The 20,049-nt window shown below is 46.6% G+C and overlaps 1 protein-coding gene across 1 annotated transcript; it reads right to left on the reverse strand.

Moving 5' to 3' along the window:
- Positions 1-15,318: 15,318 nt before the first annotated feature.
- On the reverse strand, positions 15,319-18,876 carry LOC307038100 (E3 SUMO-protein ligase ZBED1-like). The gene is made up of 2 exons (XM_079679395.1): positions 16,908-18,876; positions 15,319-16,636 (listed from the first exon to the last, which is right to left on the reverse strand). Exons 1-2 carry the CDS (start codon positions 17,880-17,882, stop codon positions 15,737-15,739), a joined length of 1,875 nt encoding a protein of 624 aa, XP_079535521.1. The 5' UTR covers positions 17,883-18,876; the 3' UTR covers positions 15,319-15,736.
- Positions 18,877-20,049: the final 1,173 nt, after the last annotated feature.

A 20,049-nucleotide genomic window follows, 5' to 3' on the forward strand; every position in this document is an offset into this window, starting at 1 on the left:
TGTTAGAGGGGAAAGGCTCTGGCTGTTTCTGCAGCCTCTGCATCTACCTTCTCTCCCCACCCCGATACCAGCGCGTGCCTGCTGTAAAAGGCAGGTGCACGGGCTCTCACTTCCACTAACTCTGAGCCTGGCTCCCGAGCAGCACGTTCTCCCCGGCAGTCCGCCAGCAGATGAAAAACACCCACCTCTCCGCCTCTTCCGAGGGACGAGGGAACCGCGCGGGGGGGTCTGCTGGAGGTTCCTGCCGGGTGCTCCGTACTGCGTTTCACCGGGACCTGGCTCGAAAAACTCGGAACTCTGACTCCAGTGCGGTGTGGCGGTCTCGCCCTGGCCGTCCACCGTGCGCCTCCGGGTACCTGACTCCCCTGCCTCCTCCGGGGGCAGGTGCGAGGGGTTCAATGCCTCCTCCCCCCGCTGCGGCGAAAGCCGGAGCGGGACGGAGCGCCCGGAGGTACTGTTACCCCCACGTTTTGTACCCAAAACTGTCTTGTGAGTTCGTGGCAGAACCATGAAACAAAAAACAATCAATGTATCGGACCCATCGCCAGTCGCGTTGGTGCGGAGGTGGGACCATTTTAACCAGGTGGTAACCCAAGTCCTCCCCTTGGTCCGTGTTCCCTGCATTGAAGCATCGGACCCATGGTTGCAATCAGCAGTTGGCTAACGCATATAAACGGAGAAACAGAAAACCATTTAAATATAATTCATTGTGTGTGTTTTTGGAAGGATGTTGACCGAATGCCCGGTGTGCAGCCTCCGCTATCTGGCTTTGAATAAGCACCTTAAGCACAAACATGCAGTGCGGAACCTGGATGAAAGAGGCATCATTCTTAAAATGGCCAGTGGTAGAATAAATGTTCGGACCAAACCCTGTCCCATCACAGGGTGTTCGTATGCTGGGAGGAAACTACACCGTCATGTAACTCGTGACCACCCTGAGTTCTCCCGAGATGAGGCACATCAGGTCATGGCAAGGCTGAAGCATAGTGTGGCCCTGCAGTTGCTCCATGACCTCCGAGAGACTAATCCCATCATTGGAATGGCTACATCATTGGATATAGACAATGAGGAGGAATACCCGGTGCACCCTCCACCCTTCTCCCCACATACCGAGTGTGACGAAGAGGACTGCATGCAGGTGAGGCTGGACAATGTGGCATTGAGGGCTCAGAAGGATGCCCTCATTGATGAGGTGAAGACCCTGCGCTCCAGGCTAAAACAGGGTCTAAAACCCAGGAAGCAGAATGCCACTGCTGCTCTGCTTGAGGAAGACGAAGAATGTATACGATTTAAGGGCGTAGCAATCCCAAGTACCCCCGACATGAACTCAGTAGCCTCCGGCAGCAATACCCCTCTCAAGACCCCGGTGAAGACTGTCATGCGGTCCATAGAAGCCTCTGCGAGTGAGACCCCCCTCAAGTCTGTGATGCAGTCCCCAGAAGCCTCCGGAAGCAAGACCCCGGTGAAGACTGTCATGCGGTCCGACAAAGCCTCCGGTAGTGAGACCCCGGTGAACACTGTCATGCGGTCCCCAGAAGCCTCCGGAAGCAAGACCCCGGTGAAGACTGTCATGCGGTCCAACAAAGCCTCCGGTAGAGAGACCCCTCTCAAGTCTGTGATGCGGTCCCCAGAAGCCTCCGGAAGCAAGACCCCAGTGAAGACTGTCATGTGGTCCCCAGAAGCCTCCGGTAGTGAGACCCCAGTGAAGACTGTCATGCGGTCCATAGAAGCCTCTGCGAGTGAGATCCCTCTCAAGTCTGTGATGCGGTCCCCAGAAGCCTCCGGAAGCAAGACCCCGATGCAGACTGTCATGCGGTCCGTAGAAGCCTCCTGTAGTGAGACCCCTGTATGCCAGAAGACCCGTGCGTCTGTCTCCAATAAGCTGAAAGCTAATCTGGCTAAGGACTGGCCCTCTTCCCAAAATCAATGGTGCACTGGGAAGGGACTGCGGAATACCATGCGTGAAATCACGTTGCCTAAAAGCATGGAGACGTACATTCAGACATACAGAGGTCATTGTGAGGGTCTTGCACCGACAGTAAAACGGAAAGAGAATTGTATGTCCAATGTCAGCCGGATAAAGAACTTCATAGTATTCATGGCCCATGGTTTTGACCGGCTGTCAGACTGGCTGTTTCTAAAAGACACAAAGAGGGTCCGTGGCTGGAGCAAGTATATTTCAGAGTCGGGCCGGACAGTCACAACATCGCTGTTGTTCCTGAAGACTGTGAACCATTTCCTGAGGTACTTGTCTGCATCAAAGCTCCGGGGGTGCAGGCTCACCCAGTCTGATATGACCCACATCATCAGAGAGGTGAAAGCCAACATTAACGATTTGAAAAAGTCTGTCACTCTCCACCAGTTTAAGGTGAAGAGGGACAAGCTGGATCGTCTGCCGAGCCAGGCGGAGCTTCTCGCCGCCATGGCGGCCGCTGAGAAGCGCATCCCTGATCTCCTTGACCTGATGGCTAGCAATCCGACCACAATCACCCAGTACCTGCTATATGGCTATCTAACCCTCCATTGGAGCCTCCTGTATGGCCACCGTCCGGGTGTGTATGCAAACATGACCAACACGGAGGTCTTTGAGGCGGACAGAAGGGGCACTGCTGAGGGCTACATCATCCACGTGCAGGATCACAAGACTGCCAAGACATTTGGTGAAGCACAGCTGGTGCTTACAATAAAGGAGTTTAGCTGGGTCATGCGGTGGATGGGGATAAAAGAGGGCTTGTCGGGTCCTCAGAATGAATTCTTCCTTTTCACATCGGGGAAGCAGGCTTCCAAGAACCTGAACGCTCACTTGAAGAGGGCTTGGGCTGATGCTGGGCTAGAAACAGCCGTCACCTTCACCATCTTGCGCACTGCCCTGGCTGACAATATCAAGCATCACCAAGATCCAGAAAGCAGGTCGATTCTGGCTAGGTTTATGTGCCACGACGTAAGCACTGCAGACCGGTTCTACGCGAATACGCCTGGAATAAAGGAGGCATTGAAGATCCGCTCCATGTTCAGGGCGGCGGCAGCAGCTGCAGCAGCATCATCATCAGAAGGAGGTCTACCACCGTCAGCTACCTCCGAAGAGGATTCAGGGGCGGAGAGCAGCGATACCTCTTCTTCAGGACCGATTGGTACTCCTGATGAGGGGAAAGGGGCCGTGGACTCAACCTTTTTTCCCCGGTGCACTGTACAAGTTAGACGGCTAATATGGCCCCAAGGCCCCTGTTAATCATGTTGTTATTATGTTTATTTTGTATACTGTTTTTGTAAAATTGGTGTGATAATTAAATAAAAAATAAAAAAAAAACATTAGTATAACCTTGAAGGTTCCCAGGGGCAAATACAGTGCCTGTCATTTTGCAGGATATAATTTAACATGTAACCTCTCCTGGAAATGGACATACTCTGTGCATTTCCAGGAGAGGTTCCATGTTAAATTATATCCTGCAATATCCTCCAAAGAAGGGGTGGTAGTGTCATGAATAAGGCCGAATATGTATGCCGATGTGCGGACGGTAAAGCACCGCAAAATCCACCCCTTTAGGGTAACCAGGGGCATGAAGTTCTGTAGGGTGTGAACATCTGGGTTTAGTCCGAGTGAGGAGTGCTCGAGCGTGGGAGGATGTGTAAGGCAGAGGAGGGTAACAAAAGGTGTGTGCAGGAGCAGGGAGAAAAGAGAAAATAAAAAGACTCAAAGTGTTCCACCTTCCAGCAGCAGCAGCAGCGGGCCCGCTCTGTCCGTGGTGCTGAACACCTGCCTGTCTATGTGGAGTACAAAAACAAACAAAGACAAACACCTTTAAGGTCACCAGGGGCGTGAGGTTCTGGTTCTGGCGGTGTGCATGGAGGGGTTTAGTCCGAGTGAGGAGTGCTCGAGCGTGGGAGGATGTGTAAGGCAGAGGAGGGGAACAAAAAAAAACGAATACAAATAAGTTAAAGTGTGAACCTCCAGCAGGGCAGGTGCTGCTGCTGCTGCTGCTGCTGCTGCTGCTGCTGCTGCTGCTGCTGCTGCTGTGAAGGAGGACGAATATTGATGCTTGTGTTCGGACGGTAAAGCACCGCAAAATCCACCCCCCCTTAAAGGTGACCAGGGGCATGAGATTCTGCAGGGTGTGAACATCTGGGTTTAGTCCGTGGGGGAGTGCTTAAGTCCGGGGGCCCGGGGTCTCACGGTGCACGAGGTTATGGAAGTGCAGCAGGGCAGGTGCTGCTGCTGCTGCTGCTGCTGCTGCTGCTGCTGCTGCTGCTGCTGCTGCTGCTGTGAAGGAGGACGAATATTGATGCTTGTGTTCGGACGGTAAAGCACCGCAAAATCCACCCCCCCTTAAAGGTGACCAGGGGCATGAGATTCTGCAGGGTGTGAACATCTGGGTTTAGTCCGTGGGGGAGTGCTTAAGTCCGGGGGCCCGGGGTCTCACGGTGCACGAGGTTATGGAAGTGCAGCAGGGCAGGTGCTGCTGCTGCTGCTGCTGCTGCTGCTGCTGCTGCTGCTGCTGCTGCTGCTGCTGCTGCTGCTGTGAAGGAGGACGAATATTGATGCTTGTGTTCGGACGGTAAAGCACCGCAAAATCCACCCCCCCTTAAAGGTGACCAGGGGCATGAGATTCTGCAGGGTGTGAACATCTGGGTTTAGTCCGTGGGGGAGTGCTTAAGTCCGGGGGCCCGGGGTCTCACGGTGCACGAGGTTATGGAAGTGCCACTGTTGCCGGAGGTCCTTAGTCCGTCCTTTGGGGCTCTGTCAGGGGCTACAGAGAGGTGGTTTTCCCGGTCCCTCTCCTGGAGGTATGAAATAACCTGAGCTCCATGTGAGGGAGCCGTGCTGGAGCTGCTTAGTCCGTCCTTTGGTGGTCTTTGAGGGGCTAATGAGAGGTGTTTTCCCCGGTCTATTTGATGGAAGTCTGACACGAGCAGAGTGTGCATGCTTTGAAACTAATCCACCCACACTTAGCATGCTATTTTAGGGTATAAATCGTACCTTGTCACCATGTACTGTGCTCCCTGGGACGACGCGCCCTCCTGTGGGGACACATGAGAACTGCACTCAAATCACTTTGTGCTTTTTAAACAGTTTAACATATTTTTTTCAACATTTAAAAAACGCTTTCTGCCCTGGAAATCATTTCTAATCATTATTACCGTTATGGAGGGGCTGCAGGAACACTTTCCCCGCCTTGCAAACATTTATTCCTGGTTCAAATAATCAATTTGTTCCGCCTGCTTTGCGTCAGCACCTCTGCGGCTGTCGGATTAACACAGATGAATGCACTTTTAACACTCACGCAGCCAGAATTCCTGCTCTTTTCCTGGGTTACAAAGTGAGGTGACGCAGCCTGTCCTCTGAGTCTCCCCGCCTCTCATAGACTTATTTCTGGGTAAAAAAAGCCATGTGCTCCGCCCCCTGGATCTCTGCATGTGTGTGTGTGCCTGTGAGTCTGTGGCTACTGTCCACATGCCCGCATTAGGAGGCACTATTTTCGGATACATTTTCTCATTTTCACCACTTTTCATGTTTTTATTATGTATATTGTTATATTATTATTATTATTATTATTGTATATATGTATACTGTGTATACTGTTTTTGTAAAAATCATGTGATTATTAAATAAATAATAAAACATGAATATAACCTTGAAGTTTCCCAGGGGCAAATACAGTGCCAGGTGTCAGACTATTTAAACAATGTTTACCCAGGATTCCGACACCTTCCCTGGCTTGTAAAATGCGGTGATGCGCCCTGGAGGTATCAGAGTATTTTAAACAACTTTTCCCCGCCTTTCAAACACTTTTTCCTGGCTTATAGCCTGTCATTTTGCAGGATATAATTTAACATGGAACCTCTCCCAGGGGCAAATACAGTGCCAGGTGTCAGACTATTTAAACAATGTTTACCCAGGATTCCGACACCTTCCCTGGCTTGTAAAATGCGGTGATGCGCCCTGGAGGTATCAGAGTATTTTAAACAACTTTTCCCCGCCTTTCAAACACTTTTTCCTGGCTTATAGCCTGTCATTTTGCAGGATATAATTTAACATGGAACCTCTCCCAGGGGCAAATACAGTGCCAGGTGTCAGACTATTTAAACAATGTTTACCCAGGATTCCGACACCTTCCCTGGCTTGTAAAATGCGGTGATGCGCCCTGGAGGTATCAGAGTATTTTAAACAACTTTTCCCCGCCTTTCAAACACTTTTTCCTGGCTTATAGCCTGTCATTTTGCAGGATATAATTTAACATGGAACCTCTCCTGGAAATGGACATACTCTGCGCATTTCCAGGAGAGGTTCCATGTTAAATTATATCCTGCAAAATGACAGGCAACAACTCTCTTCCAGACGTTTAAAAACACTTTTCCGACTATTTTAAACAACTTTTCCCCGCCTTTCAAACACTTGTTCCTGGCTTATAGCCTGTCATTTTGCAGGATATAATTTAACATGGAACCTCTCCTGGAAATGGACATACTCTGCGCATTTCCAGGAGAGGTTCCATGTTAAATGATATCCTGCAAAATGACAGGCAACAACTCTCTTCCAGACGTTTAAAAACACTTTTCCGACTATTTTAAACAACTTTTCCCCGCCTTTCAAACACTTGTTCCTGGCTTATAGCCTGTCATTTTGCAGGATATAATTTAACATGGAACCTCTCCTGGAAATGGACATACTCTGCGCATTTCCAGGAGAGGTTCCATGTTAAATGATATCCTGCAAAATGACAGGCAACAACTCTCTTCCAGACGTTTAAAAACACTTTTCCGACTATTTTAAACAACTTTTCCCCGCCTTTCAAACACTTGTTCCTGGCTTATAGCCTGTCATTTTGCAGGATATAATTTAACATGGAACCTCTCCTGGAAATGGACATACTCTGCGCATTTCCAGGAGAGGTTCCATGTTAAATGATATCCTGCAAAATGACAGGCAACAACTCTCTTCCAGACGTTTAAAAACACTTTTCCGACTATTTTAAACAACTTTTCCCCGCCTTTCAAACACTTGTTCCTGGCTTATAGCCTGTCATTTTGCAGGATATAATTTAACATGGAACCTCTCCTGGAAATGGACATACTCTGCGCATTTCCAGGAGAGGTTCCATGTTAAATTATATCCTGCAAAATGACAGGCAACAACTCTCTTCCAGACGTTTAAAAACACTTTTCCGACTATTTTAAACAACTTTTCCCCGCCTTTCAAACACTTTTTCCTGGCTTATAGCCTGTCATTTTGCAGGATATAATTTAACATGGAACCTCTCCTGGAAATGGACATATTCTGTGCATTTCCAGGAGAGGTTACATGTTAAATGATATCCTGCAAAATGACAGGCTACAACTCTCTTCCAGACGTTTAAAAACACTTTCCCCGACCATTTAAACATTATTTATGGCTTGTAAAGTGCGGTGATGAGCCCTGACAGTATCAGACTATTTAAAGGGTTACCAGGAGCATGAGAATATCCTCCACAGAAGGGGTGGTGGTGCCGTGAATAAGGCCGAATATGGATACCGATGTGCCGACGGTAAAGCACCGCAAAATCCACCCCCTTTAGGTTAACCAGGGGCATGGAGTTCTGTAGGGTGTGAACATCTGGGTTTAGTCCGTGGGGGAGTGCTTAAGTCCGGGAGTCCGGGGACTCACGGTGTGCAAGGTTATGGAGGTGCCCATGTCAGGGACACATGCTGGAGGTCTGTGGTCCGTCCTTTGGGGGTCTTGGAGGGGCCACAGAGAGGAGATTTCCCCGGTCTCTGTCCTGGATGAGTGAAATAAACAGAGTCTCCATGTCAGGGACACATGCTGGAGGTCTCTCTCCCGAGAGTGGACGTCCATTGCCTGTAAATTGGTCTAACATTAGGTCTGTCACTTTGGCTAACCGCACCACTGTCTGTCGTCTCCCGCAAGTGGACATCCATTGTCACTTTGGCTAACCGCACCACTGTCTGTCGTCTCCCGCAAGTGGACATCCATTGCGCCTAAATAGGGTCAGGGTGCGAGGAGGAAAGTCAGAGGAAGAGATCCGGCTCACCAACGTACTCCTCTTCATTGGTGAGCCTCCTCTTTTACCGGACAAGCCGCTTGTGGGTGTCCGCGCTGCCCGCAGTAGAAACACAGACCCTCCTTGAATCGACGCTGACGTTCTGCCAGCGACAGCTTGGCGCGGCCCAACTGCATTGGCTCCTCCACGGAGCCAGGGGGCGCTGTTGTCCGGAACGCAGGTGGTGAGGGGTGACGGAGCCTCCAAGAAGAAGTAATATCCAGCGGCTAGCGTCTCCTCTGGAGAGGCGGATCAACCGCATCCTTGGATTTATTCCTTCTCCTCTCCGTCAAACGATTGTCTATCCTTATAGCCATGGATATGACAGAGTCCAAGTCAGCGGGCAGATCGAGAGGCGCCAGCTGGTCTTGTAAAGAATCCGAGAGACTGCTGACGAAAGCGTCAAACAATGCAGCGGAGTTCCAGCCGCTGTCGGCTACCATAGTCCGGAACTCGATGGCGTAGTCAGCCACACTCCGCTGATGTTGTCGCAGCTTGATCGGAGCCCGAGCTGCTTCCCTGCCCGGCGTGGTTTGATCGAAGGTCTTCCTCATAGTGTCTATGAAGTTTTCCAGAGACCCGCAGACAGGCGAGCCTCGGGACCATTCTGCCGTGGCCCACGCTGCTGCTCGGCCGGAGAGATGAGAGATCATAAAAGCCACTTTGGAATTGTCCGTGGGAAAAGCAGCCGGTTGGTGGTGATAGTGTAACTCACACTGCACGATGAACGGCCGGCAGCCTTCTGAGTCTCCGGAGTACTTTTCGGGTGGAGCCAGACGCATGGAAGCATTGTGCGGCTCAGTAACCCGGTTGGGATCGAATCCGGTCACCGCTGGAACCGGAGGAGTCGTAGGAGGAGAAACAGCCTGCAGGTGAGTGAGCACACGCTGAACCTCTGCTGCCAGTAGATTAACTTGGGTCGTCACCGATGTTTGTAGTTCCCTCTGGCTGCTGGTTAGATTCTGCACTCCCTGCTGCATGGTGGCCATATGCTCCTCTTGTTGCCCAAGACATTGGCCCTGAGAGCGGATAGCGTTCTTAATCTGATCTGAGCCGGCTGAGTTCATTTTGATGGTCAGTTCGTACTGTCAAGGGGTGAACACTGAGGCATGAACTCAATTGCACGACTCAAAACTCAGACTCAGATAGCATTTCAAAATAAAGACTTTACTGGAATTTTGCACAGTAATAAAATAAGGAAAACAAAACACTCTTTCGAGGAAAACTAGAATCGTGATCTATAGCATAGGTCCGTGAAAGGTCCGTGAAAGGTCCGTGAAAGGTCCGTGAGGTAAGCCGATACGTAGGTCTTCGAGAGACAACGAACTGACAATTAACAGGAGGCAGCTAACACAATATATACACAGGTAAGTAAAGGGGACACAGTTGGAAACAATCAGGGCGGGGAAAATAATCAAGGACGCAGGAGACAGAAAGGGGCGGGGAGCGTGGAGGCCATAGGTGGAGTTTGACATTTGTGCTTGGGGGGGCAAACCTTTTTTACTGACGTCACTCAGTACACAGTCCCAACTATTGCGTGGGGTGCTACGGATACAGTAGCAATAAAGCCATCGCTCACCGCACTGAGTATGACTTTTCCACATACGAACACAACTCGTCCCGTCATGCACGCCTCATGCCCGCCGTACACACACACTCATATGGAAGGGGCGGTTTCTCCCCCCAACAATAGTGCATTACATAACTGTAAAAAACATATCAAAACTGTGCATATCTTATACTTATTTGATAACTACTATATCCCTTGGTGTCCAACCTTAGTTCAGAAGTAGACGCCGTTTTTTACGTTCCGCATATACGTCCACTATCCCCTCAGGTGACAGCTGTGCGGTTATGTCGTCCTCAATGTGAAGAACCGCAAGTGAGGAAAATCTTGTTCCTCCCATCGTTGACCGCAGCCAGTTCCGAATTCTCCTCATGGCAGAAAAACTTCTCTCAGAGGTGGCAGATCCGATAGGCAGAGTCAGTGCCAACTGGAGCATCTTGTATAGATTTGGATAGCTCTCCTTTTTAACAGTCTTTCGGAGATGCCCAAGTGCAACAGGTGCGACAGCAGAGGCTTTAACAAGGTCCATCTCTGCTCCAAGAAGGAGAGGGTGAATTTTGAGCAGCTGTGCGTATTTTTTGTACGAGAGGTTCAATTCCTTTTTTCTCACATTTAAACACTGCTCCACATGCTCGTGCCAGCTCTATGGACTCTCCCGTGAATCGTCTGTCTAGTTCGTTGATGAGGGTGTCCAGCACAGGGAGATAGAGGTGCTGCTGAAATCCAGCTGTATCACTCTGTGACATTTGTGCGCCACTTTCATCAGTTTCTCTTTGGCCCAAAGTAATTGTAACCAGGAAACTGTCGAGGGAGGTCGGGGGTTTTGTAACCCGTTTTCTCTTGGGTGCAAGGGGACCCGGAGTCTGACACTCAACATCTGCATCCCCAGGTACTGGCACGTTGTTGTCCCGGCAGAACTGTTTCACTGATCCCCACATATTGCTCCACGTAGCTGCTTGTCTCTGAGATTTGAAGTGCGCCTTCAGGTTGTCGGTAAGCGCTGCATCTTCGGAGAGTGTGCAGCTGGAGGACTGTAGGGCCTTATGCGTAACATGAATCACACGCAGTATGTCTTCAAATACAATAACACATGTAATGAAAGACATTCTGGTCATGTGGGCATAAAGGCCACTGGCCTCCACAGACCACTTGTCTCCCTCGTCACTCATTGCTCTCAGTCACCCTGTAATTGAAGAGTAGTGAGTTTTAACGGAATTCAAAGATCGCCACTTGTTCGCCCATCTTGTCTCACTTGGCTGTATTATTTCAGTTTGTTTCAGATTCAGTGATTTCTGCATTTCAATGAATCGATGATGGTTTGACGGCTCTGCAAATACAGAGTAGAGTTTGTCAATGACGTTCAGGAATGTTTTCACGCTGCGGTTGACAGCACAACACTCCACAAGCACCAGATTTAGTTTGTGTGCCATGCAGTGCACGTACACTGCGTATGGGTGGGTCTCTTTGATGCGCTGCTGCACACCAGAAATGTGACCAGACATGACGGAGGCACCATCGTAACTCTGGGCAACAATTGGGATATGTTTCAGTCCACACATCTCAAGTCCTTTGTTTATTGCTTCCACAATCCCAGCCGCGTTGCGAGATGCTGAGCAATCAATAAAACACAAAAAACGCTCCTTGATTTCAAGCTGCTCTGCATATCTGATACACACTGATAATTGTTCCGTTTTGCAAGACCTGGCCTCATCTGCAATTATAGAAAAAAATCCAGTATCCTGCACTTTCTCTACAATTTCTGCACGAACTAAGTTAGCACCTATGTCAATGACTTCGTTCTGGAAATCCGGGCTAGTAGCATTGAAATAGTTGGACTGCATGTTTTTAAAAGCAGAATCATACTTGGAGAAAAAGCCACAAACCTCAAGAAAATTCCCACGCGACTCTGATTCGCTTCCCTCCCGATGCCCACGAAAAGGCAATCCGAGTTTGGACAACAGCCTCACAATATCAACAATTTTGCACAAATAAGATCTGTTCTTCTCAACAGAATCTTCGTGGCTTCGGGAAAGTTTCGCTGCAATAGATCCAGAAGATGCAGTCACTTTATAGTTATCCCATTTAACCATGCAGTTCAGATGGGCCTGGGATTGTGCATGTTTCTCCAGTTTGCTGCTTAGTTTTTTCCAGTCACGCAGGCCCTTTCTAAAGGAATCCTCCACACCGCTGGCAGTCTGGAAGTGGCGGCATGAAAAACAGAAGACGGCATCAATTCGTACTGAATATTCCAGCCAGGGATAGTTCTTGTAATAGTACGTGGAAAATGATCGTTTCGTTTTCCCAAACATTTTTTGGGGGAAATCGGATAAAGTAGGCTGCTTGGGACAGCTGTGTTTTTCCCCAATATCATCATGACCCACTGACGGCCTCGGTGCCGGTGGTCTCCCTGCTGTGGGGTTAATGTTAGCTGGTCCTGCTAATCCAGAGCTCTCCGCTGTGGGGCTAACGTTAGCTAATCCAGAGCTGCTCGTTTGCGTGTCTGCCACTTGACATTGTGACGGCTGCTGGTTGTTAAAGTTAGGTTCAGTCGGTGGCTCTTCTGTTGTTGAAGCTGAAGACGAAATTGGACGTTTTAAAAATCGCCGAATATCCATTACTGCTAATACAATAGCTGAATCACTTGGATACAAAAAAAAGCGAGGGAACTTTTGTCCTTAACCTCACACACACAGCACAACATGCGACTGCTCAAAAATGAAATTATTTCAAACAAAACATGATATTATTCACATTTGTATTGTAACAATCATTTTATTGAATCTATTAAAATATTTATATATACGAAATACTTGTATCGGAACAGTTTTAGACTTAGTAATGCTATAACATATTTCAGCCACCAGGGGGGGCAATGCCCCCCCCAGCCCCCCCGCAAAATCCGCCTATGGTGGAGGCCTGAAATGAGAGGAAGAAAGAAGTTGCTCTTCAATCTGAAGAGCAACTAAAACAAAAAACGGGAGTGTATCTTGTTCTTGTGAACACTAATGTTATCCACAGCATACACAGAGACCACGAAGTTCTTAAGGAGAAAACTAGTTGCTAAAACAAAACACGTTAGTGTACCTTGTTAGCTAATGTTGTCCCAAGACAAAGGGACATGACAACTCTAACATAAAGAATAAACTTTCACTATAAGTTTCTTGGACATGACCAGTGTTGGGTGTAACGCGTTACAAAAGTAACGGAGTTACAGTAATATATTACTTTTTGCTGTAACGAAGTAATGTAACGCATTACTAATGAAATGTGGGTAATATATTACCCGTTACAATGCTCAGTAACGCAGTTACAACACATTTTAACCCGAAATTAAATGGTGTTTTGTTTTTTAAGAAATGTATTAACATAGCGAGACATTCCGACACCGGACAAATTGTGCGGGTCGATTAGTAAACCTGGTGTTTACCCTTCAGGCTTCGCGTCGAGATCTTCGGGGAAGTTGAACGTTATGCAACCATTCAAAAAAGAGAACGTAGCGAAAAATACAAACAACAAATTGTGTCAGGTGCGCGTGACCTGCTCCGCTGCGCGTGCATCATTTCCAAAGTGCTTCCACAGCAGTGACACACATCTGATCTGTGGATAATCATTTATACGAAAATGGTTAAAGCAACCATCACTAAACGCCAGCAACACTGCATCTACTGCAGACAGTAGCAACAGGTCAGATGCGGACATCACGTTACCCTCCGTTGTGGACACTAGCTTACTCCCGCCTGACTCACCAGCCCCGGAGCAGCAGTCTTCGTCGCCCGAAACTACGCCGCCCCTCTGCGGCCCGCAGGTGCCAGGTATATCTAAACAACTACCGGCCTGTACAGTGGGGTAAGGCCAGAGGCGCGGGAAGGTATTTTTAGTGGGGGTGCTGAGGTGCTGGACTCCAGTGAACACTATTACGGGCACTATAGAGCACGCACAAAAAAACTCCCCACACGCCAACACACAGTAAACCCGCGACTGTTACAATGAAGGCTCGATAATCAGCTCACGGCATATAGGCAGGGGTAAAGTGCTATTTTTTACGAGTGGGGAGCGGACCTCACCTCCTTTAGGGGGGTCCGGGGGGATGCTCCCCCGGGAAGATTTTTTTTAAACATTGAAGTTAAAAGCATCAATCTGGTGCCCTTTGAGAGCAACATTAAGAGATCGATGGATACATCTCTCAACACCCAGATGAAACACAACTGTAAGCAGATGTTCTTTTTCTTTATGGATATTTTACAAATCACTCCCCTTTCAAACTGTATTCTTGTTTTACTGCCATATAGTATTTCATAATTGTTTTTCCTTTATTCTCTTATTTTTTTTATAACTATAATGATCATATGAAGGTGTGCCGCGGAAATAATATTTTGAATAATTTTTGACCAAACCGTTTGAGACCCACTGAGATAACTTAGACTAAAGTTAACTATCTAAACACTCAGAGAGTCCTTTAGCTCACCTGAGCCTCTCAGTCTTAGAGGAGAGCTCTCCTCCAGCTTGTTGTGGAACAAACAGCTCCGTATGTCCGTTAGTGCAGCTAGCTAACCAGATGCTAACAACACGGTCCCTGCTGCTGGCACCGGTCCCTCTCTCTCTCTCTCCCCCTCTCTCACACACACTAAATGCGCTATTTCCGCACACACACAGAGCCGCGAGCTTGAATGACACAAGCACACTTTTATTTCCATCCAACTCTCTGATTGTTCTGGTGTCTTGCCTCTGTTGCATTCACTGAACACGGGAAATTACAGTTCTGCCGTCCTTTCTAGTGTCTTGATGAGGTTCACGTAAAGCACGGTTAATGTATTATATTATTGAGGTAGAATTGTCCGGGGCTACAGAAAAAACATTCGGGGCAGGCCAAAATATCATTTTACCAACAATGTGGAATTTATTGGCTACATATTACACAGATTATGCACAGCGGGAGCAGCAATAACCGTCAAATAATAATTCAGACAGGGGAGCTCCGCACCCCCTGCCTGCCGCTAGGGGGTGCTGCAGCGCCCTCAGCACCCCCCTTGCCGCGCCCATGGGTAAGGCGGTCATTTTGCAGCTTGTGGTATAAAAATAGACAATGGCTAGAATATTCATGTGAAAATAGTACCATATTCTGACATGCCTGTAGAAATGTTGGGTCAAAAATAATGCATACAATAGCCATACTTGTCAACCCTCCCGATTTTCGCGGGAGACTCCCGATTTCATTGCCCTCTCCCGGTTTCCTCCCGGGGTCATATTTCTCCCGCATTTCTCCCGATTTCCGACTAAATCTGATTTAAACACGACTGTTTCCACTCCGACTTTAATACAGCATTGTTTGGTTTCCATGGTAACACGTCTCTTTAGTAGCGCGCGCAACTCAAAGTCTGAGAGGGTGAGGCAGATATTCACAGAAAACAGAACAAGAATCAACAACTACTCTACTCTCTGCTCACTCCTTTCCTGTAAAATACAGGTCCAACCCACACATATGCTCCATCAAGGATGGTGCTACAGGCCGCAAGGCAGTGCACTTACAACTACAATAAGCATGTTAATGTTAATCTAACAGCTCCGGCGATCCACTAGCACCGCCCCCCCCCCCCCCTCCAATTTTGCATTTTGAAATGCTCCCGATTTCTGAGGTCTAAAGGTTGGCAAGTATGACAATAGCACAGATGCCTTCACCTAGGCCTGTCACGATAATTAATTTTGTTGGACAATAAATTTTCCTGGAAATTATTGCGATAAACGATAATATTGTCGACCGTTGTAAGACCATTTTAGACCACTGACATAATGATAATATATAATAATAATTCAAGTACAACCTTTCAAAGAGAACCTTTTATTGAACATTGCAAATTAAATGTGAAATAATATTGAAATATATAAATGATATATAATAAAAACAAATAAATTAAAATAATTAAATAAATCACACACAACCAAAACAATACATTAAATAGACTCAGGCTTGAAAACAGAGCTCTTGTGGCCAAAACAGGCAATTGCATTTTAAAATGCAGTAGTAAAATAAATATGAGCAGACAAGCAAAAAAAACTCCTTAAAACAAAATTCAAGTGTACAGGTCACTGTCCATACAAAGATCCAGATGCCTCAATAGGCCATATCCAAATCTATAAATCAAAGATTCCGAGCAAGGAACACCAACATGTTTACCTTGTGGGGCTTAAGGCAGGATCTCTCTGGGGTAGCAATGTTGCCAGCTGTGCTGAACATTCTCTCTGAGCTAGTGCTTGTTGCACAAATGCACATGTATTTTTTTGCTAACTTGGCCATTAAAGGAAATCTCCTCTGATTATCACGCCACCACATCAAGGGATCGGATGATGCATCAACTGCTTCTTCCTGGAGGAACTTTGTCAGCTCTAAATCAACAAGTACTCTTTTTGGGAGCACAGCCTGGGGCTGACTTGTGGTTAATTGGGCTTTTCTGTTCTGTAGAAGGTCACTCAGCCTCTTCTTCCTGGCAGGTGCTGGTGGAGGTTCATCATTTCCTCCTGCAGCTTTACTGCAGCTCTCTTCGCTGCTGGCACCTTCTCTGCTTCCTTGTTGCTCTTTCATGTCCAGTAGCTCTTGCACAAGCTGTTGCCTGACATCATCCAAGACTTCTGCATCCTCCATGCTACCACGATACCTCGGATCCAAGACGGTGGCCTTGGTCAACAAGAGCTGGATGTTTGGTGGGCTGTATTTCTGTGCCAATACCCTGCACATGTTGCTCTTTATGTTTTCTGTGAGTTCAGTGTCATCGGGGCCTGGTGATAAAAGTTCACCTTTTAGTAGTTCCAACACAGGCTTAACTGAGGACGCTGTGACATTTTTTTCCGCTGATAGCACATCTGTGAAATCAGCCACTGGCTTCATTGCTGCATTTATGGATTCTAACACAGAAACATCCTGCCAGGTTGGGGTCAGGTGGCCATGTTTTCGATCCTCAACGAGGACACGTCTTATGGCTGGGAGTTGCTCCAGCACCCTCTCTATCATCTTTTGCTTTGTTCCCCATCGTGTGGCGACATCCTGTGGGAAAGATAACATGTTATTTTTCATTAGTCTAAATCAACATAATTAAACAAATACTACTTTTCCCATTTCCATTATTTATCACAAATAATTGTACATGTTATTATAATGTAACCAACGATCTAATACATGCTAATGAAAGAACATTACAGGTCCATATGTAATTCACAAATTAAAAATAAGAACTCTTTATTTAATCTTAAATGAACCTTTAACATATTTTTTGTTAAATATTAACACAACTATCAATGATTTATCCATCACTCACCAGTATTAGACTGTGTTGGGGGAGATTGGCTTCAGTCTGTGCCTTTCTCAGGTCTCTCTTCTTTAGCCAGCTGAGGTTGAAGGTGTTTACAAGATTCCTACACACTCCCATGGCACGTGCTGTGCGATCCTTGTCACTGTCCAAACCATGAGACACAGCCAAATGGAGGTTGTGGCCAAAGCAGTTGAGCCATGGCAATCCGAGTTGGTGTATTGCAGCCACAATGTTAGCACCATTGTCTGTGGTTATACAGGCAAGTTTGCTCTCCTCCAGTGCCCAGTCTGCTAAAGCAAACTGCAGGTTTTCTGCAAGTATGTTAGCAGTGTGGTTGTCCGGTATGTACCTGGTCTCTAAACACTTCGACTGCAGAGTCCAGTCATCTGTAATGTAATGCACGGTTAAGCTCATGTATGGTGTCATATTAGAGCTTGACCACATATCGGTAGTTGCAGAGTAAAAAGAGATGTCTTTTAACTCTTTCAGAACTTTGTCTTTCACCTGGTTGTATAGACTTGGAATGGCAGTTTGGGAGATGAAGGTTTTTTTCGGCAGTTCGTACTGCTTGTCAAAAGTTTGCAACATTTCTTGAAATGCTTTTTTTTCAACTATGTTAAATGGCTGCATCTCTTTGGCTATGAAGCGGCTTACGCTGTCTGTGAGCGTGAGCCATTTTGTGCTATCGCGTTTGTATTTGCCTTGACGGGCAAATGCATCGGTTATTGCAGAATGTCGGGAAGGTGGGGGCTCTCCATCTCCAGCTGCCGTCTTTGCTCCCAGCTGGAAAAACGGAATGGGGTGGTTGTGTTTCAAGTGCAGTTTGAGATTTGTGGTATTGCTAGCTTTTGTTGCTACCTTTTTCAAACAAATGCGACACACCGGCTCATTAATATCCGTAGGTTGGCCTCGTTCATTTGGTTTGAATCCGAAATACTCCCACACCGGAGATGTGGAATTAGGTTTTGTAACCAATTCCATTTCTATTTAAATTCCCCTCGAGTAAGTCACACGTTGTCTCCTGCTTGTCTCGCTATATTATTAATGTGGATGCTAGATCATGCTGCTACACTGCTGCACGTGCACGTGGAGTGTCTGACTCCTGACCTTGCTCTGTGTGTGAGCCCCGCCCCTCGCAGCCCGCCAGGCCGGCAGAAGCAATGCGGACGCGCGTGGCCGGCAGCCACAGCGCGCCTGGCGAAAATTCTGGTCACATCCTTATGTAAACGCCAATTTATCGAGCTCAGAAAAGTTATCGAGTCCCTTTTTATTTATTGCACGATAAGTCAATTTATCGATTATCGCGACAGGCCTACCTTCACCACGAATGGCTACAAAAATATCTCATATCCCAAGCTTATTATCAACGAGCTGATGTTGCAGCTGAAATGTTCTCCAGGTCACAAAGTCAACCTCACATAATGATGTGATACCAGTTTTCAAGCACAGTAAATATTCTCTTCCCAGCGTATATGATGGGACCAAGGTGATGATGTAGTAGGCTACATGGTTTTAATAATACTTTTGCCTTTCAATGTTTGCCATTTCAAACCATGAGCATGGTTTAAATAATATTTGCCTTGATTTACAATATGTTAACCTTCATTATAGTCCTTGACAGCGGTCTGTACTGCTGTATTAACAACATGTCACATGTTAAGAATTTACAATCAGATTCGAGTATTCAACGAAGCCCTGTAATACAATTTGTTAGTAGCCTTAAGGGCCTACACAGTTGTTATGCTACCACATCGCCCTTCACTGGATGCATAATGAGCTGCACTAAACTACATTTTCAGCATTTAAAATACCTAGCTATTCTTTTGCGGTTATTTTGGTGAAAGTAACTAAAAAGTAACTAAAGTAGTGTAACTCATTACATTTCAGAGACAGTAATATTGTAATGTAACTTATTACTTTCAAAAGAGAGTAATGAGTAATATGTAATATATTACATTTTGGAAGTAACTTGCCCAACACTGGACATGACAGACGAGCAGAAAGGGAGCCAGATGAGAAAAGCAGAATATGCAGCTGCCATTTTCCACATGGAAAGAGAAAGGGCCAAGTGTATTTGAGTGGACAAAAGAGAAATCCCAAATACGAATAATAAAATTATACAATTTACAGATATGTATACAAATATATTATATATCCTATATACACCATCATGTATAATGATGGTGTATGATGTAGAAGGAAGTGTGGTAGATAACAAGTAAATATAGAGTTACATAAAGATCCATGTTACAGCAAAAGATGGAATAACTAAGAAGCACGCAGTATAATAATAATTACATGCAACAATTAAATAACTGCTCAGCATCTCCACCACAATCCCAATCTGCTGTGTCCTGTTTTCCTCCCCTCTGCATAACACCCCATCACACATACGAAACACAACGCAGAGTCCGAGGGTGTTAAGAGTATGTTCAGGGTATATGCAGGAATCCTGAGGTCAAATTTAATACCTTTTAAGACCTTTTTTAAGACCCTTTCCATACATTTTAAGACCTCATCGCAACTTTGAGTTCTAACCGGTTACATTGGCAACACACTTTACCTCACATTTACTATATTGATTGTAAGATAGCACAACTAAACAGAGTGCAGACAGACTACTGAAGCCTCCTCTCCACATGAACTTCAACCTCTCTGTGAACTTCAGGTTTAATGCAGTATGCTGCTTTGTTGCTTCTGTACTCTGTGCTCTTTCATTCCAGTAAAACTCCTCTGACACCATTAGAAACTAGTATTTGACCAATAAACAAAACAATTGACAAAACTTTGAACTATGAAATATATTAAACTTTGGTGAGCTTCAGCGGGGTAATGCCATATAGGAGCTCCCTCACAAATACCCAGGGGTTAAATTGGGCTGGGGCTGTCCGGGGCTAAGCCCTGGCAAATAGGACGATGCTCTGACGTCATCACCCTCACACATTTGTCATATGTTTACAAAAAAACATATATATGTTAAGACTTTTCTCGTTCTTAATATAGACTATATTAGGGTCGATATGTGTTGACTTCACTTTAAAATAGCAGATCTCTGTGACCGGATATAGTTTGGCTTAGACCCCGGCCCCACGAGGACGCATACGGTAAAACGCATACGCAAACGCAAAAAAGTCTTCCGTTCACACGC

Source organism: Notothenia rossii (assembly GCF_949606895.1).
Source record: "Notothenia rossii genome assembly, chromosome: 4".
In the NCBI taxonomy this organism is placed as follows: Eukaryota; Metazoa; Chordata; class Actinopteri; order Perciformes; family Nototheniidae; genus Notothenia; species Notothenia rossii.